General features: G+C 42.1%; 1 protein-coding gene across 3 annotated transcripts; it reads right to left on the bottom strand.

The window, feature by feature from the left end:
* Positions 1-1,222: 1,222 nt before the first annotated feature.
* On the bottom strand, positions 1,223-26,332 carry LOC108426262 (cytospin-A-like). Of its 3 annotated transcripts, none has more exons than XM_017695616.2 (12): positions 26,268-26,332; positions 21,839-21,911; positions 12,900-13,235; positions 11,564-11,637; positions 9,536-10,107; positions 8,202-8,292; positions 6,355-6,433; positions 4,501-4,555; positions 4,263-4,359; positions 2,947-3,063; positions 2,454-2,513; positions 1,223-1,706 (listed from the first exon to the last, which is right to left on the bottom strand). In XM_017695616.2, the coding sequence occupies exons 2-12, from the start codon at positions 21,852-21,854 to the stop codon at positions 1,617-1,619; spliced, it is 1,587 nt and encodes a 528-aa protein (XP_017551105.1). In that variant the 5' UTR covers positions 21,855-21,911; positions 26,268-26,332; the 3' UTR covers positions 1,223-1,616. The 3 variants fall into 3 exon arrangements, with proteins under 3 accessions (XP_017551105.1, XP_017551106.1, XP_037393809.1); XM_017695617.2 differs by lacking the exon at positions 26,268-26,332 and adding an exon at positions 23,885-23,932; XM_037537912.1 differs by lacking the exon at positions 1,223-1,706 and adding an exon at positions 1,913-1,997.
* Between the last annotated feature and the right edge of the window lie 829 nt (positions 26,333-27,161).

Genomic DNA, 27,161 nt, shown 5'->3' with positions numbered 1-27,161 from the left:
CACTGCTTTGAGATCTTGGCTGTGTGCTTCGGATCGTTGTCCTGCTGAAAAATGAACCGTCGCCCCAGTCTGAGGTCAAGAGCGCTCTGGAGCAGGTTTTTATCCAGGATGTCTCTGTACATTGCGGCATTCATCTTTCCCTCTATCCTGACTAGTCTGCCAGTTCCTGCTGCTGAGAAACATCCCCATAGCATGATGCTGCCACCACCATGCTTGACTGTAGGGATGGTATTGGCCTCGTGATGAGCAGTGCCTGGTTTCCTCCAAACATGACGCCTGGCATTCACACCAAAGAGTTCAATCTTTGTCTCATCAGACCAGAGAATTTTGTTTCTCATGGTCTGAGAGTCCTTCAGGTGCCTTTTTGCAAATTCCAGACGGGCTGCCTTGTGCCTTTTACTAAGGAGTGGCTTTCGCCTGGCCACTCTGCCATACAGGCCTGATTGGTGGATTGCTGCAGAGATGGTTGTCCTTCTGCAAGGTTCTCCTCTCTCCACGGAGGAACGCTGGAGCTCTGACAGAGTGATCATTGGGTTCTTGGTCACCTCCCTGACCAAGGCCCTTCTCCCCCGATCGCTCAATTTAGACGGCCGGCCAGCTCTAGGAAGAGTCCTGGTGGTTCCGAACTTCTTCCATTTACGAATGATGGAGGCCACTGTGCTCATTGGGACCTTCAACGCAGCAGTAATTTTTCTGTATCCTTCCCCAGATTTGTGCCTCGAGACAATTTTGTCTCGGAGGTCTACAGACAATTCCTTTGACTTCATGCTTGGTGTTTGCGCTCTGACATGCAGTCAACTGTGGGACCTTATATAGACAGGTGTGTGCCTTTCCAAATCATGTCCAATCAACCACAGGTGGACTCCATTTAAGCTGTAGAAACATCTCAAGGATGATCAGTGGAAACAGGATGCACCTGAGCTCAATTTTGAGCTTCATGGCAAAGGCTGTGAATACTTATGTAAATATGATTTCTTTGTTTTTTAATTTTAATACATTTTCAAAACTCTCGAGAAAACTTTTTTCACATGGTCACAATGGGGTATTTTGTGTAGAATTTTGAGGAAAAAGATTAATATAATTAAATTTGGAATAAGGCTGTAACAAAACAAAATGTGGAAAAAGTGAAGCGCTGTGAATACTTTCCGGATGCACTGTAGATGCCTCAGACATCGTATTCATAACTATTCGTAACAACTACTGTAAATAATCATTTTCTGTGAACGAGCTTTTAAAGGGAATCAAATTCGTCTGACGTCTGGTTCTCCTCACCACCACCGTAAACAAATGTGACTTTTATTATTATTATTTTTTTTTTAGAAATTCTGAAAAAGCAGTGGAATTCCCCTTTTATTTAAGATTGTCAGTTCCCTGCGATCCAGTGCCCACCTGTTACATTGCAATATATAAAGTGCTTTGATCATTCAGAAGACATTTCACTGGTCATGAGACAAACACAGTAAGACCAGGGGGGTTGCCCAAGTATGGTGAACTGCACCTGGGGCAGTTTTACACCTCTGTAATCCTGGCATTTCTCAGATTGCCCTTTCATGTCTTTGTTGTGCAAATTAGATCTAAAAACGGTGGAGGATAAAACGGAAGCTTAACTGATGAGCTCACATCTCAAAGTGGCGGTACATGCTTTCTACATAACCCAGAACCCTCTGCCAGTCTGGGCCTTCGTCTCTCAGCATCTCCTCCACCGCCTGCAGGGGAACGAAGACACGTCCATTAAAATCTGCTCTCATCGGTCCAAAAGTCTGGAAATGTTCTGTTCGAAACTTACATGATAATAAAAACATAATAAATTCAATAAGTTTGTTCTATCGGTTTATCCTATGTTCTCAAACTACTTCCTCACCCAGAGGTTGGCCACATGTGTCTCCAGAGCTGCGTTCAGCTCTTCTACTGCCCCGTTGCAGCTCCACAGCAGAATAAGATTTTTAGGTCATAGTTTGGTGACGAATGGACTTTTTTGCATTTATAATCACTTTAATCTGCAACAAGAAACCGTCAAGAACTAAAACGTCACAAAGCTGTTTGCTGGTCTCTTGTTCCCATTCCACCTTAAATGGTGCAGCATTACATTCTGGCCCCCCAGGTATCATTTAAGGTAGAAAAAGAGAATTCAAACAAGAAGAAAAACGCTGCGAGACATTTGAGAGACAAGAAACTGTTTGGCTTTTGAGGAAAAGTTTCCTGTTGGAGATGTGAGAAAAGCGGCTATATCTGAGCTAAAGCTTGAGGCAGAGCAAAGTCTGTGTTTTTGTTTACATTCATTTTTTTAGCCTATACTTGTACATCAGCACATACAGAGACATGTTTAGAGCCATGATGTCAGTAGATTAAGTTGTGGCTTCCAACTTGGTTTGATTTTTACTGAAAGGGCAAAATGGCTCTTCTTAACATTTAGGTTTGACTGTAATCTCAGCAGGGTTTGATGTTGGACTTACCAGTGTAGCTTTAATTCCCACACTTTCACCGGTATGAAAGGCCAGGTCCAGGTTCTGCCTCTGCAACACAACGTTTAAACTCAGTTTGTGTTGAAATCATTTACCGAATCATTTGTCTTTTTAAAGGACATTTTTAGGCCACATGATGAAAGGGGTAGATATCACTGCTGTAGGAACAAATCCTCGATGTCCGTGTTTGTTTTTTCAGTTTTTGGCATTATTTAAAAATAGCAGTTGTCCTTCACGTTGTGTGTAAATTTCAGAACTAAAAGAAATGGCCAAAACTGATTTGCATGAAGTTACCGTTTGGAGATACGGGGTTTTGTTCTGACAACAGCGATATGCTGCTTCATCGTGGTCACGTTATTTAGACTATATTGAGGGCTGAGTGTAAGCTCAGTATATTACATTATGGACATTCTTCCCTCCAACAAGACATTTTGAAAGCTTATGGAAAATGAGAGGAATTGAAAGGAATTATTTGCTTTTTTACCTTCTCCTCAGCCTTCAGCGAGCTGTAGGGAATGTGTGTGGGCAGGTAGGAGTGATAAACAGCACAGAAGGCCAGACCGTCCTCCCAGCTGCTGCTGAAATTTGTGATTTCTATGTTCTGTTAAAGAGATGGAGTGGGGGGTTAGCAGCTGCTGCTGCTGCTGCTGCTGCTGCAAACGCCTGAAATAGGGCCTCATTCACCAACAATGCTTAAAAAGAAATTTCTTTCTAAAACCCACTTATACAGTTTCAGATGCTCACATTCACCACTGCTTTCTTATTTGGGATTTGCTCTTAGGAAGGAACGGAACCGTAACGCCTGAGAGCGAGGAGGCGGATGCATACGCTGAGATAAGCGACTTTTATTGAGGGCAAATCCAGGTTCAAAGATCCAACACGGATAGAACGAGGGACCGGCATGACGAAATACAAACAAACAACAATGCAAACACAGGCCGGGGCAAACACGGGGCTTATAAAACACAGGGATAACGAGGGACAGGCGGAAAACAGGTGGCAACAATCAGGGGCGGAGTCACGAAAGCAAGGGGCTGGACTAAGAACCAAAACAAAGAAGCATGTGGATGAAAAGTAAACAAAAAAGCACATGGACAGGACTGGGAGGGGCCAATCGTGACAGGAGTCTACACACTTGAGCACAGAGGTGTGAACAATTCTGTGCTTTAAGGACACGTCATAAATCTGATGTAGACCTTTTCTTAGGACCTTTCTCAAGAACATATTTAAGAACAAACTTAGGAAGATATGGGTGAATGAGACCCAATCTAATTATTTATTTTGGTTATTTTAATATTTGTAACATTAGAGAGACTTTGTGTTTGCAAATATAACAGCCATATAAATGCACACATTAGGTTTGAGTGAATTCTAGACAGCTGTATTTGGAAATAACATTAAGGTGTATTTTAACCCTTAAAAATATCGTTCTTAAGCCTAGAAAAAGGTTCTATATAGAACAATGAACACTCAAGGAACCCTATGCATGAATAAAGTGTTCTTTGCATGGGTTCTGCAGACCGTTGGAGAATGTGCATGGTCCTGTATAGGATGTGTTTGAAAAGGGTTCTGTATAGCACGAAATAGGGTTCTTCCATCATTACGATGTCAGCCTTGCTACAACAGAAGAACCCTTTTTGGTGCTAAATAGAGCCATATTCAGTAAAGTTCTGTATAGAACCATCTACAGCACATTCTCGATCAATATGAAGAGCCCTTTCAGCATGCATAGGCTTCTTTGAGTGTTCATGGTTCTAGTTTGGTTTGGGTTTGAGGCAGTTGGATTAAAATCTGTCTCACTCTGTATCCTTGCGTCCGGCTTTGGCACCAGCGGAGTAGAGAATTTCTCCTGGAGCCGCCGTGTCGTCGCAGCAGCAAACTGAACCCATCCTGAGGCCTGAAGGTTAAAGCACAGAGCAGTATGAGCATCACAGGGTGCCGTTTGAAATTGAACTACACACTGACACCCACGTAATAATGGTAATAAGTCAGGCTAATGCACTTATTATAGACAGGACCTCTACTAAAATCACCTGACCTGATCTTGCTGCTGGATGGAGACAGTGAGTCAGAGCCAGGGTCGTCATCTCTACCTGTCAGACATAAAACATACCCGTTATAAAAAAATCCCCTATTTATTTTTCTTATTAATGCTTTTCGATGGTATGTAGTTTCAGCGTTTACAGAGTATCAATAACTACAACTCCTGCTTTTGTCATGTTAAAGGTTCATTTGCTAATATTTAAAATGAAGATACAAATTAATTTCAAAAGGTACTAAACAGTAAAGTGCATTAGACAGGATTCTGGCTGTTTTCATACATTTTCAAATGCATTTGATAAAAACATGCATTTATTTTTACATGGTATGTTTCTATGTGCAATTTTTCCCCCATACATTTAAAAATAAATGTATTTTAAAATCGATTTGGGTGAATACGGCAATATATTCTGAAATACAGTTCAGTGTTTGGAATGTATTTCAGCATGGAAACGGGTCATCCTCCATTTATAGAGGGAAACCATGTCACAAAGGTTGCAGGGCTTAAAAAGATGCTTAAAATATTAGGAACAGCTCCAAGAAGAAGTCTGTACATTTACACACTTTCCCCTTATGATTCTCTGAGTTTTCTTCTTTATCCTGTTTCACAGGCGCTCTGCATCTGTACAACAGCTCAACACAAATGATTTTCAACGTTTGGGAAACCATTTCACTATAAAACAATATTTATAAGAGGTTTAACTTTAAATGTTAAATTTAAAAATTTGTATTTTTTGTAAAAATTAGTCACAGAGATTTTGGTCACTGGTGTTACCAGGACTCTTTAGTTATATCTTAACACAGTATTTTCAGCTCTATTAAACTGTTTGGGTATATTTCCACACTTGGTTATTATATTTCACTATTTTATTCACAATTTTGCTCTTCAGGCAGCACATAACGTCTATGCGTCACTGGTGTTATGTGCTTTAATGGCTGGGTTGTTGAAATTTTGTCAAAATAATATTGTATATCATTTTTATTATTATTTATTGATTTAAAATGCTTGCCTTAAATACTTAAAAGGTCACCTGACGGCCAGAGAGCCAGCCGATTTATAAAATTCTTTATTTTAACCAGAAAGTCACTGGAGTCACAGTCGCTGGTGTTACACCACGTTCATTAAACACCAGTGACTGTAAAATATGTGTGGAATGAAGCTCTCCTTTTTGCGTATATGATAATAACAGGTGTTAATGGACATATTAAGATTATTTAGATTTGGGATGACAGAAATAGATTTTTTAATATGTATCAACCTGAATTTCTACTCCAAATGGAGAAGAAACCAAACGCACTTAACATATTTCAAATATACTAAAATGTTGTTTTTTTTTGTCTGGATGTGTAAACTTGTTTGGACATAAATATTACTCTTTTACCCCCCATCAGAAAACTAAGCTCATCCACACACTCAGAGATGTGTGCCTCTGTAGAACAAATCCACTCTTTATCTATTTTAACACCATCTTTCAGCTTTTCTGTGCTTTTTTTGCATCTCCTATAAAAACAACAAAATTGATAGGAGAACCTGCATTTAGTAGCCCTATTTATGAAATGGGTACATAAAACATAGGAATGCTTAAACATGAGATATTTAATAAGTCAAAAAAATGATATTAAAGGAAACAGGACTACAGAACATCATGCGTCACCATCAGAGCATAAACTCTCAGTCCTCCTGCTTTCCTTCATAGCATTACACAGTAGCCCAGAGCGTTGATGGAGAACGCCAACATGACTCTGAATGACTTGTATATCACTTTTATGTTACAAGGCTGAAGAGGCACTAATCCGATTTCTGATATTGTTTTCTTTCCACCGTGCATGCGCAGGTCACTGTGGTCCTCACCTCGGAGGCTTCTGGACCAGCTGTCCTGTCTCTGTAACAGCCACTCAGGCGCTCTTCTTCCTTTTACTGCCTCCTGACTCTATGCATGCAGCACACATCAGGAAAAAACAGCACTGTAATGCTTTTAAATCCTCTTTTAACAAACTGTAGAAGCCTGTAAAGACACTAATTCAAATATTTGCTTGCTTTTCACACAGGTACCCTACCCAATGAACAGTCCCAGCACTGTAGGGTCAGAGTGAGGAAAACTGAATTACTGTAATAACTGGCTGTGTAGCTGCGCTCTGGAGACACATTTGTCCAGATTTAGATGGATAGTGCATTAAGTGTGGGAATGTCACAGGGAACCTTACAGTTAGAATCCATTTCCATTCAGAAAGCCAAAAAAACTGCCCATCTATTTGGTTTCTATAGGCCGATTTTTCCCTGTGTTTGTCATCATTAAGCAGTATTGGCTCAGCAGAATTTGAATGTAGCCTAAACTTTACACTAAATTCTAAATTTGAATAAATATTTTAATTTAATTTTAATCTTTGTGCCACATATTGTGTACAGAATGTATTTTGCATATACTTACATACATGTTTTTATGTACGTTCACTCTCGTTTTGGGCCTTTTACTTCTTATGAAATCTGTGGCCAAATTTCTTTGTTACTGCAAACGTACATCATTATTGTGCTTTGCAGTGGGGAAACAAGAAGCCTACATAAAAATCTGATTATGATATTTCAGCAGTCAGTTTAGAATCTGAAAAGAGAATCACTATGCATCTAAAATATGTTATTTTTTCCACACCTGGTATCTACATTATTTTTAAGATTCGTAGTAGTTACTGAATAATTTATACTAGATACTGAATAACTCATAGAACTTACTGAATAATTCATAGTAGTCACTGACTAATTTATACTAGATACTGAATAATTCATAGAACTTACTGAATAATTCATAGTAGTTACTGACTAATTTATAATAGATACTGAATAATTCATAGAACTTACTGAATAATTCATAGTAGTTACTGAATAATTTATAGTAGATACTGAATAACTCATAGAACTTACTGAATAATTCATAGTAGTTACTGAATAAGTTATAGTAGATACTGAATAATTCATAGAACTTACAAAACAATTCATAGTAGTTACTGAATAGTTTATAGTAGATGCTGAATAATTCAGAACTTACAAAACAATTCATAGTAGATACTGAGTGATTTATAGAAATGACTGAATAATTCATAGTAGTTACTGAATAACTTAAAGGGCTTACTTTATAATTCATAGCAAATACTGAATAATTCATAGTAGTTACTAAACAATTCATAGTACATACGGAATCATTTATAGTAGACGCTGAATGATTCATGGCAGTTATTGAATAATTCACAATAGAGACGCATTTATTCATATTAGCTACTGAAGAATTCATAGCAGATACTGAATAATTCACTGTAGATACTGAATAATTCATAGTAGCAGGTGGAGCCTGTATAAAAATCTGATTAGGATGTTTTGTCGTACAACTCAGAATCTGAAAAGCGAGAATCGCGATGCATCTAAGAACACCTACTGTCTACATTAAGCTGAAGGTTCATAGTAGACCATGAAGAAGTCAGTGGAACACTTTTCTAGGACCTCATTTCTTGCTGGTGTAAAAGGACAGTGTTCACCTGCTCGGTCTTATATAAGACTTCTCTAAGCTCTGTTGGTGCAACTGGCTCCACCAAACCTCCCTTTAAAGACTCCTCAGAAAATTCAGTGCAACCTTTTCCATCATCTAATCAAATGATTCTAAATGAATAACTGGACTGTTCAATCCCCTGAAGAACAAAGCTGAGCGTTACCTTGATCGGGCTTGCTGCGCCGGTGAGGTTTTGGGAGCTCCCCAGCGGGACGGATGGCGAGTGAGCAGGCAGAAGAATCTGAGAAAGACTCCTGCAGAAAGCACATTGCTGTTTAGAGTCTCAGACAGCAGAGGAACAGAAAGCTGAAAACAAACCTGTTCCTAGTGTCTGAAGCTGAAGTCTCCTAGCTAAGCTAAAGGTAGCTGGCCCTTCTCTCCATGCTACCTTAGCTTAGCTAAAGAGATCCAAACACCACAGCGCATGTTCGGTTCGACTAAATGTTGATAAAACTTTTAGTAGTGAGAGCAAAGTCGAGTTCAGAAAGCAGACCTGGTCTGTTAGAGCTGTAAGCAGCAGCCTAGGCCACTTGTAGTGCAGGCTTTTTCAGCAACTCATGCTCAAATACCACCCATTTAGATGATAAACAAGACGACGAGATGAGAGACGGAATCAAGCATGCTTGTGGCGGTTGGCGTGTATGTTGCTGTTTGCCTGTTTGCAGTTAGTTTGCGTATCTTTCTTGGGTTTTTCCTGATTCTGATTTATCGGTCCAACGAATGGAAACAGAAACCATAACCATCCATTTGGCACGACAGTGGAAAAGCAGCCCATGGTATCCTGTTCTTCAATGACCAGGACCCCCACAGGACACTGCTGGCTGAACGTTTTTGGTTCTCAGTCCAGCAGCAACACTGAGGCGTTTAAAACTCCAGCAGTGTCTGATCAACGCTGACCAGCGCAACACACACTAACACACCACCAACATGTCAGTGTCACTGCAGTGCTGAGAATGACCCACTGCTCAAATAGTACCTGCTCTGTGGGGGTCCTGACCATTGAGAAACAGATGGACTCTAGTCTGTAACTGCAGAACTACAAAATGCTCCTGATTGGTCAGTGAAATGGACAGAGTGTAGAAACAAGGTGGTTTTAATGAATTGGCCAGTCAGTGTACTTAGAACAGAACAATGTTGTAGACAGTTTATTGTGGGTCCTGAATCAGAAGCAGTGAAATGTGTACTGATACTGGCTGGGGACTTTCCTGCCCTGACCTGCCCCCTAGTGGGGATTTTAGGGGTATATGTCCCTTGCATAGCAGCTGTGTGTACAAATAGAATACAGATTATACTGATCATATTAAAAGTATTCAAAAGCGCTTTAATTTGGCAGTAAGTGAACATTTGCAGAGAAAAACACTGAGAATTCTTACAAAAATATTAAGTGATTTTATGCATGTCAATATGTTCATTAAACCATTTCCAAAACTTCTCCGTGTGGTAGCCCAGTATTAAGTTGATTCAATTTATCAAAGCCCTTATTAGTGGTGGTCTCACCTGGACCTCTCGGACAGCATTATAATCCTCCGTGGCTCTCTCACTGGGCTGCCTTCCTCTCTCCTGTCCTCAGTCCCTTGTTGTCCTCTGGGACGTTCCTCCGATTCCTCTGTCTGTCCAGGCTTCTGTGAATCTGTTGTTTTTAATTCACACTCCTCTGTCTTTGGCTCCAGACTCTCCACCCTCCACTCAGACCTCTGGTCTGTCATTGTGCCCTGATTTCTCTTTTCTTTATGTGCTCCAGTCTGACTCTCCTCCATAGCGTGCTGATCTTCCCAGGGTTTGATCCTACTCCTCTGTCTGAACGTGTCCAGCTCAGTCAGTGTGCGCTGATGCTCTACAGTGAGCGTGTAGAGTGTATGTTGTGCTTCTGTGAGTTGGACCCTCATGCTCTCCAGCTCTTTTTCTCTCAGGCTCTGTTCTCTCGCCACCTCGACCAGACGCTGCTCTGTGTCTGTATGAGTGTCTAGGAAGCTCTTCAGGGCCTCCTCTGCCTCAGACCTCAAACGGTCAGCCACGGACACGGCCACCCGCAGATCAGACTGGAACTGCTCCCACTCCGCCCGCTCTGTCTGACAGCAGGGAGGATATGCACACCAACCAACAGAGAACAGGAAACACATAAAGTGCACTTTAGTAACTGTGTATCCAAAAATATAACGAATGAATTTTAATATAGTTTTATCCCTTGAATTCCCCATCCAGTTATTAATCATTAGGCTTTAATCATAACTACTATAAATTATTCTGTAACTACTATGAAGTATTTAGTAACTGTTATAAGGTATTCAGTATATACTATGAATTACTATGACAGTATCTACAATTATTCAGTACCTATTATGAATTATTTAGTATTTGCAATGAAGTATTCAGTATTTACTTTGACTTATACAATATATACTACCCTTTTTCCAAAGTTGGGATGCTGTGCAAAATGTAAATAAAAACAGAATGCATTTATTGTACATTATTTAAGCCCCATATTTAATTGAAAATAGTAGAAAGATGACATATCAAAAGTTGAAACTGAAAAACTTCATTGTTTTTGAAAAATATACGCCCAATTTGATTTTGACGCCAACAAAACTTGACAAAAAAATTGAGACAGGGCAACAAAAGACTCTTAAAGTGGCGTATTGCTAAAAACACTTGGTGGAACATCTCACAACTACTTCTAGTCAGTTACATGAGTGAGGATGAAAAGAGCGTCTCAGAGAGGTTGAGTCTTTCAGGAGTAAAGATGAGGAGGGGTTCACCACCCTGTGAAAGACAGGTCAAGAATGTTTCTTGACATGAAACAGCAAAAAACTTCATAATTCAGAGAGTCCACAGAAATCTCTGCATGCACGGGACAAGGCTGAAAACCAATACTGGTTGGCTGTGATCTTTAGGTCCTCAGGTTTAATGCTGCATCCACAAATGCAAATCAAAGAACGTCTTTTTCGGGGAAGGCCTTGATTATTTCAGGAAGACAATGTCAAACCATTTTCTGCATGTACTACAACAGCATGACTCCAAGAATCCAGGTGGTAAACTGGCCTACCTGCCTGCAGACCAGTCCTGTCACCACTGAATACATTTTGAACACTAAGAAATGAAAAGAAACTCCTGAGCAGATGACATACTTTCTCAAGCAAGAACGAGAAAACATTTCACTTTCAAAATTACCGCAATTGGTTTCCTCAGTTCCCAAACACCTACCGAGTGTTGTGAAAAGAAGAGGTGATGCAGCACAGTGGTAAACATGCCCTGTCCTAGCTTTTTTGGAACATGTTGCTGGCATCAAATTCAAAACGAAATGGTATCTTTTCACTACTGTCATTTAAATATAGGTTATAAATTATTTGGACATCACCACATTCTGGTTTTATTTATGTTTTGCTCAGCGTCCCAACGTTTTTGGAAATGGGGTTGCATATTATCAGGGCTTTCTAGGCTTTGATCTGTGTATTTGTTTAAAGTCTAAATAGGAATCACAAAAAGGATAAATCAAGACGTTTGCTTTGTCATAAAAATTCTACCGACCTTCATTGTCTCCTTAAGACGCTGAATCTCTGCCACCATCTGCCCTCTCTCTGCCAACAAACTTTTCAGCAGCCCTGGCACACACACACACACACACACACACACACACACACACACACACACACACACACACACACACACACACACACACACAGATTATTGATGACTCTTATCCCAGCCGTGTTCCTGAGCTAAAATCTTAAATACTATGATAAAATATCCACACAGGAAACATGAAAGAATTTGTACTTATATTACAGGCATTTTTACAACACATTTACAATATGTACCATAATTTACTGGATGTATAAAACAACCTCACTTCATTCATTGCAGAAGTTCTTAAATGTGATGCTAGTTTGTAAGAAAAATGTATTCTGTATTGAAAGGAAGCGCAGCTAATATTTAAACTTAGCTTAGTTTATTTTACTATGTGTCAGGCTTTGTGGTGTCCAGATATTATTATTTTAACCCTATCAAAGCAAAACGTCTCATCAGTCGTCGTGGTTGTCTCTTTTAACTGATTAAAATCTGATTAAAAACCTACATTTTCAGAGACAGAACAGATATATAATTATTTATTATGACCCACCCCTCATTCAGTGCAACACTCGTTCTCCCGAAATGACCACAGAGTGCCACAGGAGGTCATTCTTACCTGTGGCCATCAAACTCTATAACTCCTCCCTCAGTGTGTGACTCACAAAACTCAATACCAAACTGTTCATATGTGTAATAATAATAATAATAATAATAATAATAGTGTGCAAAAACTCAGAGGTACAATCATTTGAACTGCTTTATACTAGATGTTTAATATTTATTATCACAGCCACTTTACTGTGTTCATAAATAAATGAAATCTTGTGTATATATTGCAAATTTCTCTTTGTTTTAAATGATTAAAGTGTTTATTCTTCTACACAAGTGGTTGCAACTGTAACAACTGCAATTTCCCTCTGGGATCAATAAAGGGTTCTGATTCTGGTTTTGATTCTGATATGAACAGAAGTCAGTTATTCATTAGCTTCTTGTTCAAATTTTCCCCTTCCACCTTTAACACCAACATTTAAGGTGGTACGGGGAAATTAGCTAGCTAGATACAGAGACATCAGCAAACAACTAGTGATTTTTTGGGCTTGTTATGAAGAAAAAGAACAAAATACATTGAAATGTCATTAAACTAAGATAATACAGTAGCTCTCCTAACGTCTGAAGGGAGAAAATACTCCCATCTGTGGGTTTCTTTGGTCACTTGTGCAACCACCTTCCGCTTGTCTTTTTTCTGATAAGTCTCCATTTGGAGTGTGCAATGCCTTCAGAGACCGGTACCTACCTGCTGCTCCAGCTGGTCCTGAACACAACCCCAGAGATGCTCCGTGCTGCTCTAGCAGCCTTAAAAGAGTGAGGGCCATCTCCTGCACTGCCTCCATTTCTCCTTCTGCACAGCCAGATGGTCCTCTGCCCTCTTCTGCTGGAAACGCTGCACCCTCTAAAACAGTGGCTTCACTCTGAGGTGAGCAGGATGGAGAGTTAGTGCCACCGGTTGCTGGAATGATACTGTCCTGTTTCACAGTGTCAAAGGACTGAGCGTTCAGGGCTGGTAGTGAAGGCAGTCTGGGTGGAGTCAGCGCTGTAGGGGAGGTGGAGGGAGTGTGGAACAGATGAGACCCTGGAGGGATAAAAACAGTTCATACTTTTAATGGTATCGGGATATCATGCAGAGAAAATTATTGGGACTTCACTTCCTCCAATACAGGACATTGCAAAAAGTCGCTGTCTGACCAGAGCTAAGAACATAAGCAGAGACCCCTCCCACCCCCACCACGGACTGTTCTCGCTGCTGGCCTCTGGAAGGAGGTTCCAAAGCCTTCAAAGCAGAACAGCCAGGTTCAAAAACAGCAGCTTCCTCCCACAAGCCATAAGACTGCTGAACTCTAAATAACAAGCTGCTCCAAATCTTTCCTTATTGATTACCTCATACATGGGACCTCCAGTGCAACATACTCATGTACATATACCTGTTTAAAAATTATTTATCTGTCGACATTCATATCGTTGCTGTCGGAATAAAAACTTGTATCTCCATTTTTGGCATTTTTCAGTTGTTGACATAATTTGAAAGTATCTGTCACTCTTTACATTGTCTGTAAATTTTATGATGAATGGCCTAAAAGAAATGACCCAAAATGACACGGGAGAAATTCTGGTTCCATTGACTTACATTGAAAGTGAAGTATGTTTTTTCCTTCTCCTGTAAAGTTACTATTTTGGAGATACAAGGTTTTCTTCCGACAGCAGCGATATGTTTACATATGCACTACACTTTGCACTACATTGTATTACTTGTACTGCCGATCTACTCTGAGCCAAGGCAACGACATTTCGTTGTTATGCGCACTGTACGGTGTTAATTTCAATGACAATAAAGTCTGTCTAAGTCTAAACCTTTGAACCTGGCTATGCAACTCTTATTTTATTTTATTTTATTATTATCCTTATTTTGTTGAGAGATTTAGCTTTAATTTTTCCATCCATCCATCCATCCATTATCTTCCGCTTCTCCGGGGTTCGGGTCGCGGGGGCAGCATCCTAAGCAATGAAGCCCAGACCTCCCTTTCCCCAGCCACTTCCACAAGCACTCCAAGGGGGATTCCGAGGCGCTCCCAGGCCAGCTGGGCGATATAGACGCGCCAGCGTGTCCTGGGTCTTCCCCGGGGTCTCCTCCCAGGTGGACTCGCCTGTGACACCTCCCGAGGGAGGCGTCCAGGAGGCATCCTAACCAGATGCCCGAACCACCTCAGCTGGCTCCTCTCGACGTGAAGAAGCAGCGGCTCTACTCCGAGTCCCTCCCAGCACCAATCCGCCTGTCAATCTCCCGCTCCCTTGTACCATCACTCGTGAACAAGACCCCGAGATACTTGAACTCCTCCACTTGAGGCAAGAGCCTATCCCCGACCCAGAGAGGGCTCTCCACCCTTTTCCGTCTGAGAACCATGGTCTCGGATTTAGAGGTACTGATTCTCATCCCAGCCGCTTCACACTCGGCTGCAAACCGATCCAGCGAAAGCTGAAGTTCGCGGCCTGATATCCCCAATAGGACCACATCATCTGCAAACAGCAGCGATGTGACCCTGAGGTCACCAAACCGGACACCCTCCATCCCTTGACTGCGCCTAGAAATTCTATCCATAAAAATTATGAATAGAATCGGTGACAAAGGGCAGCCCTGACGGAGTCCAACTCTCACTGGGAACGAGTCTGACTTACTGCCGGCCATGCGAACCAAGCTCCTGCTTTGTTTGTACAGGGCCTGAATGGCTCGTAGCAAAGAGCCATGTACCCCGTACTCCCGAAGCACCTCCCACAGAATACCCCGGGGAACACAGTCGAATGCCTTCTCCAGATCCACAAAGCACATGTGGACTGGTTGGGCAAACTCCCATGAACCCTCCAGAATCCTGGAGAGGGTGAAGAGTTGGTCCAGTGTTCCACGACCAGGGCGGAACCCGCACTGTTCCTCCTGGATCCGAGGTTCGACTATAAGCCGGACTCTCTTCTCCAGTACCCCTGCATAGACCTTGCCAGGGAGGCTGAGGAGTGTGATTCCCCTGTAGTTGGAACACACCCTCCGGTCCCCTTTTTTAAAAAGAGGCACCACCACCCCAGTCTGCCAATCCAGTGGCACCGCCCCCGATGTCCACGCAATGTTGAAAAGGCGTGTCAGCCAAGACAGCCCCACAACATCCAGAGCCTTGAGGAACTCAGGGCGGATCTCATCCACCCCTGGAGCCTTGCCACCAAGGAGCTTCTTAACTACCTTAGCGACTTCGGCCTCAGTAATGGACAAGCCTATTCCCATGTCCCCAGACTCAGCCTCCTCACTGGAGAACGTGTCGGTGGGATTGAGAAGGTCCTCAAAGTACTCCTTCCACCGCCCAATGACGTCTTCAGTCGAAGTCAGCAGCACACCATCTCCACTATATACAGTGCTAGTGGCACACTGCTTTCCCCTTCTGAGTCGCCTGACGGTTTGCCAGAATCTTTTCGGAGCCGACTTAAAGTCACTTTCCAAGGCCTCACCAAACTCCTCCCATACACAGGTTTTTGCCTTGGCGACAACTGAAGCCGCAGATCGCTTGGCCTGTCGATACCTGCCAGCTGCCTCTGGTGTCCCACAGGCCAACCATGCCCGGTAGGACTCCTTCTTCAGCTTGATGGCATCTCTCACCTGGGGTGTCCACCACCGGGTTCGAGGATTACCGCCCCGACAGGCACCAACTACCTTACGGCCACAGCTACAGTCAGCCGCTTCAGCAATGGAGGAACGGAACATGGCCCATTCTGAGTCAATGTCCCCCACCTCCCCCGATATCTGGTCAAAGTTCTGACGGAGGTGTGAGTTGAAGATCAATCTGACAGGTTCTTCTGCTAGACGTTCCCAGCAAACCCTCACTATACGTTTGGGCTTGCCTGGTCTGACCGGCATCTTCCCCCACCACCTGATCCAACTCACCACCAGGTGGTGATCAGTTGACAGCTCAGCTCCTCTCTTTACCCGAGTGTCCAAAACACATGGCCGCAAGTCCGATGACACGACTACAAAGTCAATCATTGAACTGCGGCCTAGGGTGTCCTGGTGCCATGTGCACTTATGGACATCCTTGTGTTCAAACATGGTGTTCGTGATGGACAAACTGTGGTTTGCGCAGAAGTCCAAAAACTGAACACCACTCGGGTTCAGATCAGAGAGGCCATTCCTCCCAATCACACCCCTCCAGGTCTCGCTGTCATTGCCCACGTGAGCATTGAAGTCCCCCAGTAGGACAATAGAGTCTCCAGGAGGAGCACCTTCAAGCACCCTTCCCAAGGACTCTAAGAAGGCTGGGTACTCTGAACTGCTGTTCGGTGCATAAGCACAGACAACAGTCAGGACCCGTTCCCCAACCCGAAGGCGTAGGGAAGCTACCCTCTCGTCCACCAGAGAAAACCCCAACATACAGGCACCGAGTCGAGGGGCTATGAGAAAGCCCACACCTGCCCGCCGCCTCTCACCATGGGCAACTCCAGAAAAGAATAAAGTCCAGCCCCTCTCAAGGAGATTGGACCCAGATCCCAAGCTGTGTGTTGAGGTGAGCCCGACTATATCTAGCCGGTATCTCTCAACCTCGCGCACCAACTCAGGCTCTTTCCCCGCCAGTGAGGTAACGTTCCAAGTTCCAAAAGCCTATTTCAGCAACCGAGGATCAGAACGCCAAGGCCCACGCCTTTGGACACTGCCCGATCCACAACGCACCGAACCCCTACTACTGCCCCTCCCATTGGTGGTGGGTCGATGGGAGGGGGGACTCATGTAACTCCTTCGGGCTGGGCCCGGCCGGGCACCATGAGTAAATGCCCGGCCACCAGACGCTCGCTGGCGAGCCCCTCCCCCAGGCCTGGCTCCAGGGTGGGGCCCCGGTAACCCTGTTCCGGGCAGGGTACACAAGTCCTGCTTTTGTGTCTTCATAGGGGTTATTATGGATCACACTTTGTCTGACCTGTCACCTAGGACCAGTTTGCCATGGGAGACCCTACCAGGAGCTTTTGCTCCAGACAACATAGCTCCTAAGATCATTCAAGCACGCAAACCCCTCCACCACGATAAGGTGGTGATCCAAGGAGAGGGCTTTAATTTTTATTATTTATAATGTTTATAATGCTTATACTGTTTCCCGTTTCTACTACTGAGTGCATTACTCCTGTTACTCTGCTGCTGCTGTAATACTGTGAATTTCCCCGCTGTGGGACTAATAAAGGATTATCTTATCTTATCTTATCTTATCTTATCTTATCTTATCTTATCTTATCTTAAGTCTAAGTCATATGAAGCAAGGCATCATACTGCTGGTTAGAACACCTGTAACATTTGGTCTGCACTTATGTCGTTATGTCGTTTAGGTTCATGACAGTTTCTAAGAGTTGTCAAATTCTATTCTCCACTGTTTCCCCCTGCGCAAGTCAGTTAGATGAGCAGATTTTGACTTTGATCAAGATAACTTCCCGTATTTATAATATTCCATTACGTCATTAAGAAGACCACAATGTCAAGTTGGTAGGCGAGCTGTAACTCTTACTGCTCTGATAGAACTTGTCTCATCACCATTACTGCATTTACAACCCTATAAACAACCAAGCAAAACAGACCAGAATGACCACTAAAAAGATTTAAAGACATGTAGACGTGTTAGATGCAGCCTCCAGAATATGCTATGAGAAGATTAGCTGGGTTGGTTGTGGTTGGTTAGTGTAGCGGTTAACACCTCTGCCTTCTACACTGTAGACTGGGGTTCAATCCCCACCTGGGTCAGCCCCCTACACTATACCAATAAGAGTCCTTGGGCAAGACTCCTAACACCACCTTGGCCTACCTGTGTAAAATGATCAAACCGTAAGTCGCTCTGGATAAGAGTGTCAGCCAAATGCAATAAAAAAAGGTTGGTGAACCAGATCCATATATATCATAAATATTATCAATTAAGAACAATGGATCTCATTCACCAGTTTTTCCTAAGTTTGTTCTTAAAAGGAGACTAAGAAAAAAGTCTACATTAGATCCACTGCAGAATTGTTCACACCTTTGTGCTCTTTGTGTGTAGATTCTGTTCTAACCTATGAACAAATCCCAAATAAGAAAACGCTGCTGCATCTCAGAATCTTCTTGAGACCTGTGTTAGTGGGTTTTAAGAAGAAATTTGCTCTTAAGAATGGTTGGTGAATGAGCGTTAAATGGCTATATTATAGTATTTATGTATTTCTTTTTCCCCATAAGTCTAACAATGTATCTAACAATGAGTCTTTATGTTCCAAAAATTCATTTTTTAAATGGCTATTTTTACTGCAAAAAAAAATAATAATAAAAAAAAAAAAAAAAAAAATATATATATATATATATATATATATACACACACATATAATATATATATATATATATATATATATATATATATATATATATATATATATATACACATACATATTACATATATACAACTGATATATGGAAACAAATCTGCAAAAACAGTTAGTTTGGAATTAGCTCTTTTTGTTCTGTCCAACTTGTTCACACTTATCTGTGTATTCAGTCTACAGCTGTTTAGCCCTACAGTTATAAGGACTGTTTCAGCTCGTATTGCTTTTTTGAATGAAGCACAATACAGGGCAGCCTATCAGACAAGTGACCATTTACATATATCAGTCTTAAAGGCACAGTATCAAAAACGGCCTGTTTAATTCTAAAGCATAAAAATAGCTCGGAAAGTTGGAAATGATTGATATTCGTCTTTCTCTTTGTCTTTTCATGGCTATTAGCTAGGTGAGACTGCTGTCTGCTGATTGCTCTCATACAGTTTTAACAATGAATGGTCTTAAATGCTGGAGATAATGTAGAACTGCTAATTCACCCTTTAACCCTGTAGGTTAGTGTGCAGACTGCTGGTCACCATACCAACACAGACAACAGTCTCGCCTAGCTAGTAGCTAACGAAAAGACAAAGAGAAAGATGCAAGACGAACATCAATCATTTGGAGACAAATGGACTTCTTTACATTTATAATCACTCCAACTGGTTTCCTGACAGGTTTTATCAGCAGCGAGAAACTGACAAACTCTAAAAAGTCACAAGGCTGTAGTCAGCTTCTCATTTGCCAGGTTCTCGTTTGAATTTTCCCGTTCTACCTTAAACAGTGCAGCAGTTACATTACAAAATTCAAACAAGAAGCTGGTGAACGAGAAGCGACTTCAACCTCATAAAAAGTCAGGAGAGACATTTGACAAGAAACTATTCTAGCTTTGTTCCAGTTTCCTGCCAGAGATGTGAGAAAAGCAGCTATAGCTGAGCTAGAGCTTAAAGCAGAGCAAAGTAAGTCTGTGTTTTCAATTATATCATATTTTTAGTCTGTACTAGTACATCAGCACACACTGAGACATGTTCACACCCAAGATGGTGAAATGTTACTTCAATAAAATAGATAGAAAATCTTGTGGCTCCCAATGTGGTTTGATTTTTCTTGAAATTTGACAAAATGGTTCTTCTTCACATTTGGGTTGCCGACCCCTGCCGTATATGGATTTCATCAGCTGGCCACTTCATTAAAACCACCTCCTTGTTTCTGCGCTCATTGTCCACTTTATCAGCTCCACTTACCAAATAGTTTCACTCTGTAGTTCTACAGTTACAGACTGTAGTCCATCTGTTTCTCTGATACTCTGTTAGCCTGTTCTTCAACCGTCTGGACCCCCACACAGTGGGTATTATTAGGGTATTGGGTCATTCTCATCACTGCAGTGACAGTGACTTGGTGGTGGTGTGATAGTGCGTTGTGCTGGTATAAGTGGATCAGTCACAGCAGCGCTGCTGGAGTCCACTCACTCTCCTCTATATTCAATACTCCTGCCTTGTTGGTCCACCTTGTAGATGTAAAGCCAGGAATGACAGCTCATCTGCTTCTGCATAGTTTGTGTCGGTCATCCTCTAGTCCTTCATCAGTGGTCACCGGACGTTGCCCACAGGACGCTGCTGACTGGATGTTTTTGGTTATCAGTCCAACAGCGACACAGATGTGTTTAAAACTCCAGCAGCACTGCTGTACCTGATCCACTCATACTAGCACAACACACACCAACACACCACCACTGTCAGTGTCCTGACCATTGAAGAACAGGGTGACAAAGCATGCAGTAACTGTTGAACTACAAAGTGAAACTATATGGTCAGTGCAGTTGGTAAAATGGACAGAGTGTAGACACAGGATAAGTGGTCAGTGCAGTGTGAAGGTCAGCCCTTCGAAGACCCAAACAGGGGCCACTGCAAGTCTTTCAAACAGTGAGGCTATACAACTACTCTTGTTAAACTGCAGGATTTGGATGGACGTCACGCTCTGCGTTAGTAAACTCAGGGACGGTCCATGCGTGGCCTGCTGAGGCAAGTCCTGATTGGGTTCTGTGTCTTAAGTTGCTGAAGTCCTTAAGTTCTTCTGACAGCCGTTCTGCATCCACTCTGTTGCCCTTGTGTTGAGCTGTAACAAATTCGCTGACTCCTCATCCTGCCTGACTGCAGTCGGTACTAAACAGAATATTAAACGAGTCTCTTTGCTCATTCTGCACCTTCACAATTCTGCATGTGGACAAGAGAAAACGACAGAGAGAGAGAGAGAGAGAGAGCGAGAGAGAGAGAGAGAGAGAGAGAGAGAGAGAGAGAGAGAGAACGAGAGAGAGAGAGAGAGAGAGAGAGAGCGAGAGAGAGAGAGAGAGAGAGCGAGAGAGAGAGAGAGAGAGAGAGAGAGCGAGAGAGAGAGAGAGAGAGCGAGAGAGAGAGAGAGAGAGAGAGAACAAGAGAGAGAGAGAGAGAGAGAGAGAGAGAGAGAGAGAGAGAGAGAGAGAGGGAGAGAGAGAGAGCGAGAGAGAGATAAAGAGAGAAAACTAGAATGCTATCGGGCCCTAGAACAGAGTATAAATTGGAAGAATATATCCTGAGTGTCATCGATACAGAGCAGAGACAGTACAGACTTAGTGACCACAGCCTGGTCACAGAACAGGGCAGGTATAATAAGTGTTGGCTGCCCAGAGAGGAGAGGTAGGACTGAACAGAGTCACAACTGAGTCTCTTTACTCTTTCTCCACCTTTACGAGCTGCATGTGGACATGCGACAGAGAGGGAGAGGGAGGACAGGAGACAGGAGAGGCTGTGTGGTCACTGTAGGACAGGTAAGATCGAGACAGAGATGTTACAAATCTTTGTTTGGGAGGGGCACACAGCCCCCCGTTGCTGCTAAATACATAACATGTCACCACTGGAGAGACAGTGGGTAACACCCCCTACCCACCCCCCACCAACTTACTTCCACCGTATTTACCGCTACCCTCCTTACTCCCACCCCACATACCCATAACCTAGTTGGCCCCACCCACAATACCCCCACTTTACTGACCCCCAACATAACACATCTTATTTACATAAAAAATTACAAACATATCATTAGCTTATTAATTAGTATAATATATATTCTTTACATAATAAGTACAGTGAGGGACAAAACAGTGACCACAGTGTTTTGAAAGATGCTGAAACAGCTGCAACTGAAAGGACTATTAATGCTGTCATTAACACACAGAACCAGAACGCATTACACAACCAACATAAACCTATAAAACATAATATCTCAGACATGCATGTAACCAGATTACTCCTGAAAATATTTGTGCATTAGGTCCTGCAGGGTAAAAGACATCCTTACCAGCAGTGTTCCCCATGATGGTGAGAGTCTACTGGATCACCAGCGTTGATTCCCTGGACCTTACGCCGCTTTACTGTAAGGAAACACATGAAAACTTGAATAAACCACTAAATATTTGTGTGTTTGGTGTTTAGTTTAAAGGTGGAAACAGTGGCAGTGAAGCTGGAACCAACAGTAGGAGAAAATCCAATGCATAAAAATACGACACTGGCATAATGAGCTGACATCCAATCAATCTACTCGTTACTATGCAGCTGCAGTTTACACTTTTTCTTTAGAGGCTCATTACAATCTTTATAACTCTGTCCTGTTAGGGTCCATACAGTTGTTCAGTGCTCTATGAGTATTTTGACATAATTTATCATAAATATTGTAAATATTGAAATATCTTAACCCATATTGCCCACCACTACACAGAGATGGTGTTTAACTGTGGTTTTGGTGACTCCCCATGCATTAAAAAATACTCGACTTAAGTAAGGTCCAAGTATATTTCCCAAAGGTACTTAACTAGTAGTATATTTATATTTATAAGTGCACTATTTAAATACTTCTTGGGACTAAATGTCCACATTTTAGTTTATAAATATGGACTTTTAAGTGTAGTTTAGGTGTAAGAGTTGTAAACTTTGAGTACATAACTAATCTACATGTAGGCTTTATTTTGTACTGCAACTATACTGTAAACTATACTGTAAACTACACTGTAAACTATACTGTAAACTATACTGTAAACTATACTGTAAACTACACTGTAACTGGTAATTATATAAGCACTGGTTATAAACTTCTTGTAAGGGTCCAGTCTGTGCTGCCAGCCGCCAGCAGAGGGCGGCAGCGAGGCACCACAAATTCAGGGAACTCCAATTCCCAGAAGCCCTTGGGTTGACACACCTACTTAATCTACTTAAGACAATGGCAAACAGCAGCCCTTTGTCACACCTTGTAGAGGAGTGACTGGTACAGTACTTAGCCCAGGTGGGAGAGAAATTGCTCCAAAACAACCGAAAGAATAAGAAGCTAAACAAGAATAAATTGCCCCAAAACTACTTAAAAGACAAAAAGAAGGCTTAAACAAGAAACGGCCCCAAGCCACACATAAAGTGTTTGTTCTATAAAGAATGAACGGGTGAAACATAAAGCTGATCTCCCTCTCACAATTACAAAGGACATGTCTTCTGTTTTCTGGTTATCTTTTATTTTACTTCATCTTTACCAAGTGTGCCAATAATTCTGGAGGGTTCAGTAAATTGAGAAATATTCAGGGAGAAAACGATGACATGTTGCACCATTAGCTTGTAAATGCCAAAGGCCTACCTCTACATTCTTAAAGGTGGTTCTTCAAGGGTTCTATAATAAAGGCAATGGTTCTATACAGGACCATGAACAGTCAAAGAACCAATTGCTTGCTTAAACGGTTGTTTGAAATGGTTCCTCAGATTGATGGGGAATGTGATGTATATGGTTCTATAAAGCCCCAAAAAATGGTTCTGCTATTCTTACAAATGTGACACCATAACAACAGAACCTATGTGCTATACTGACTTTACTAAAGAACCCTTGAAGAGCAGAGTGTCTTTTTTTTTTTTTTAAAGGGACTGTTAGGGGAAGTCGAGGGCTGGAGGTTAGGGAACCGGCTCTGTGACCAGAAGGTTGCCGGTTTGATCCCCAGAGCCGACGGTCCATGACTGAGGTGTCCTTGAGCAAGACACCTAACCCCCAATTGCTCCCTGGGCGCTGTGGATAGGGCTGCCCACCGCTCTGGGCAAGCGTGCTCACTGCCCCCTAGTGTGTGTGTATTCACTAGTGTGTATGTGGTGTTTCACTTCATGGATGGGTTAAATGCAGAGGTGGGATTAAAAAAGTATTTAGTTAAAAATTATCCCTCCAAGTGTAGCAAAGGGTTTTTGAAGAAAAGGAACAACAGTAAACAAAAATGATTCCATTGTCACTCTAAACTAAAGCAGTTCAAACAGCCGACAGTGGCAGTTTGGCACCATAGACTAACAAACCCTAGCAGAGGTACTTCTGAGTTTTTCTGCTCACATTGGAGAAAAATCTTCTGCCAAACAACATTGGGACAAGTGAACAAATCACAGGCTGTCCCACAAATTCGGCACACCAGGATGGACGGAAGATGCTCACAGGACACACCATCAACACAGCATGAGGATTCACACTAAGCCTGCAGAGGACAAAGGTCTGGAGAAACGGATATAATCAGCTCAGTCCAATCGGTACAAAAAGAGGGAACAGTCAATACGATAAACTGAAGTGCCCACGGGATCGGGAATTATTTACAAGGTGCTCTTAAGATGATACCAAAACAGAAAATGAAAACAGCGCTGGATTAGAGCAGCACAAACGGATAGATCACAATGAACAAAGGAGGGGAAACTAGTGCTGTTTCAAACTAATAATGCACATTTTATTTTTGTCTTAAACTGGCCTAGAAACCCCCTGCTTACCATCTAGACTGTCCTGACTAGTGTTTACATTACCAAGCCAAGGTATATTAACCTGAGCTGAACTTCCTCAAACCTCTGTTATTAGTACCCATCTTTATCGGTCTGTTATTAATGTCTCAGCAGTTAAAATGATCTTCCAGCTTTCACTCATGTGTTCAGATTCTGTTGAATTTTCATTTTGAAATGACTGTTTATGCCGGTGGCAGCACGGTGGTGCGGTGGGTGGCGCTGTCGCCTCACAGCAAGGAGGGCCTGGGTTCAATTCCCCAGCCGGGTGACCAGGGTCCTCTCTGTGTGGAGTTCGCATGTTCTCCCCGTGTTTGTGTGGGTTTCCTCCGGGTTCTCCGGTTTCCTCCCGCAGTCCAAAGACATGCAGTCAGGCTGATTGGACATGCTAAATTGCCCCTGGGTGTGAGTGACTGTCTGTGTCTGTCTGTCTGCCCTGTGATGGACCGGCGACCTCTCCAGGGTGTATCCTGCCTTCTGACTGCTGGGATAGGCTCCAGCACCACCAACCTCCCCCTCATGACACGGATGGATGGCTGTTTGCGCAGGCTCAGCAGGTAACACTGCTATTATTAATATACAACTACTGAGATTTATGATGATAAAGAAAGACACCGGTTGTGATTCTGGTTGCACTGGATGAACATCTAAAACTACCCATTAGATTTTTTTTGGTTATCCAGAAACATCGGCCAGATATCTTGATAAAAATCTAGTTATGTGACCAAAACTCAAATTAAAAAACGATAAATTAAAAGAAACATTTGTTATACAGTTTGATCATTTAAAATATTGATTTGTGCCGGCATTTGTCCAAATAAACTGCAGGAAATTGTAGAAATGTACATTACTGGGTGAAAATATAGCAAATATGTAATTGACAATTATTTAAATATGACAGGACAGTTTAAGGGAAAAGTCCATTCATTTTTCAGAAAGTTCTGCAGAGTCAAATGTTTATAGTGTAAACAGAGCCGTTCAGAGCGGTTTGGTGTGAGACGCTCTGTTCTAGAGAAACTTACCGAGCCAGAGCTGCTCACAGTGGTGGTGATAGGAACCAGACGTCCTCCTCTAAAAGCTCCTCACAGAAACGTATTACGTGAAACGGTTATGAATGCACAGCCTAATACCCGAGACACTGTTGTGTGATAGTTTTGAAAAGATTCTGGTCTAAAATGTACATTGTTTACAGTCCCATACGGTGGAGGTATATACGGGTGCTGTGGGGTAAAATATGCCCCAAATAAAACAATAATTACGTAATAATTAAGAGGGTCACTGGTGGTTTTGAAGAGTAAATAAAAGGGCTATATCTGTGTTGTGGTGACCCCTGGTTCCCCTGGTTCCGGTCACCACCACTGTAAAGACATCTGAACCATTTCACAGCAGGCCCCTGTGATTCGCATCTCCTACTCTGAGAAATTGGTTCCCCTTTAATGGTGAACATAAAGCAGTGTCGTCCCAGAGCTGTCTCACGGATTTTGACGAGTTTCTCGGTTTTTCACCCAGCTGTGCATTTTAAAAGCCCCATTTTGTCCTCACTTTAACACATGCTGGGAACAAAATGGGGCACTCCAAAAAATGGTGAGAACAATATGTGAGCTTTCCAAAAAGTGGTGAGAAGATATTTCCAGCACCCCCACCATAAACAAAGCCCAAAGACCCCTCTATCCCGCGCCTGTACCCCATTTTCAAACCCAGCACATGAGAAACACCACAGTCCTGCTGACAGAGTCTGAGATCCATTACTCCATGTCCTGTCCTGCTGAATGTGCAGCCAGGTAAACAGTGAGGAGGCGAACCGCAGCCTGTGAGTCTCCCTGCACAGACAGCAGTCCACAGAGCAGTGACAGCACGAACCACGCCAGGAACGGCTCTACACGGCATGCACTGAGGGTCAGAACCATCGCAGCAGAGCTTAAACCGCAGCTGAGGAGAGTAAAGCTTTAACGCACCTTCTCTGAGAATCTGTCCTTCCGCACACACGCACTGGGTTTTTCTTCCCCGCCCGTATTCCGCCATCCTGCGCTGTGATTGGCTAGTCCTTCAAACTCCCAGTTATCTCAGCCAATCCTGGCGCAAACGGGGCGCGGTTTTCCTTAAAACGGGTGGGGAAATAAACACTGCAGTCCCTGATCACCTGCCTGTTCACACTTGGCCTTTTATTAAAAAGGATTTTCTGTCTAGTTTGTGAAATCAATCAATCAATCAACCTTTATTTTGACTCGGAAGTACACCGAGGGCAACCCTCATTTTCAATGTAGCCGAGCATTTACAAAAACGGGGACTGACATGACAAGGAAAATAATATCTATATTATTATATACCTACATCTATGAATAATCGCTTTAAATTAAAAGAAAATTAAAAAATAACAGTGGACAAAAAGATAAAAATAATAATAAAAATAAAACTTGAGGTTTAATTGGTAAGAGATTAAGATCAAAAGAAGATAAGAGATTATATAATAATAATAATAATAATAGTAATAATAATAATAATAATAATAATAATAATAATAATAACTCATTAAAATAAGTTAAAAAGTAATAAAGAACTAAGAGAAAATGTGTAGGTAGAGGAGACCTAATCCTACAATAATTACGATACGATACAACAGATTAAACACATTTTACACATTGCGATTGTTTATTCGTGTTTCTACTGTAAATCTAACGTTAAATTTTGTTATAGCTTCATAATTCCACACTACACTGCTCCACCTCCCAAAATAAAGCTCTTACACATTTTGAAATGCTTCTCAAAAATTACTTCCGGCTACCATCTATCTATCTATCTATCTATCTATCTATCTATCTATCTATCTATCTATCTATCTATCTATCTAT

The sequence above is a fragment of the Pygocentrus nattereri genome, chromosome 4 (genome assembly GCF_015220715.1).
Source record: "Pygocentrus nattereri isolate fPygNat1 chromosome 4, fPygNat1.pri, whole genome shotgun sequence".
NCBI classification, from domain to species: domain Eukaryota; kingdom Metazoa; phylum Chordata; class Actinopteri; order Characiformes; family Serrasalmidae; genus Pygocentrus; species Pygocentrus nattereri.
The sequence above is the reverse complement of the archived record's forward strand: the minus strand, read 5'-3'. Positions and strand labels throughout refer to the sequence as shown.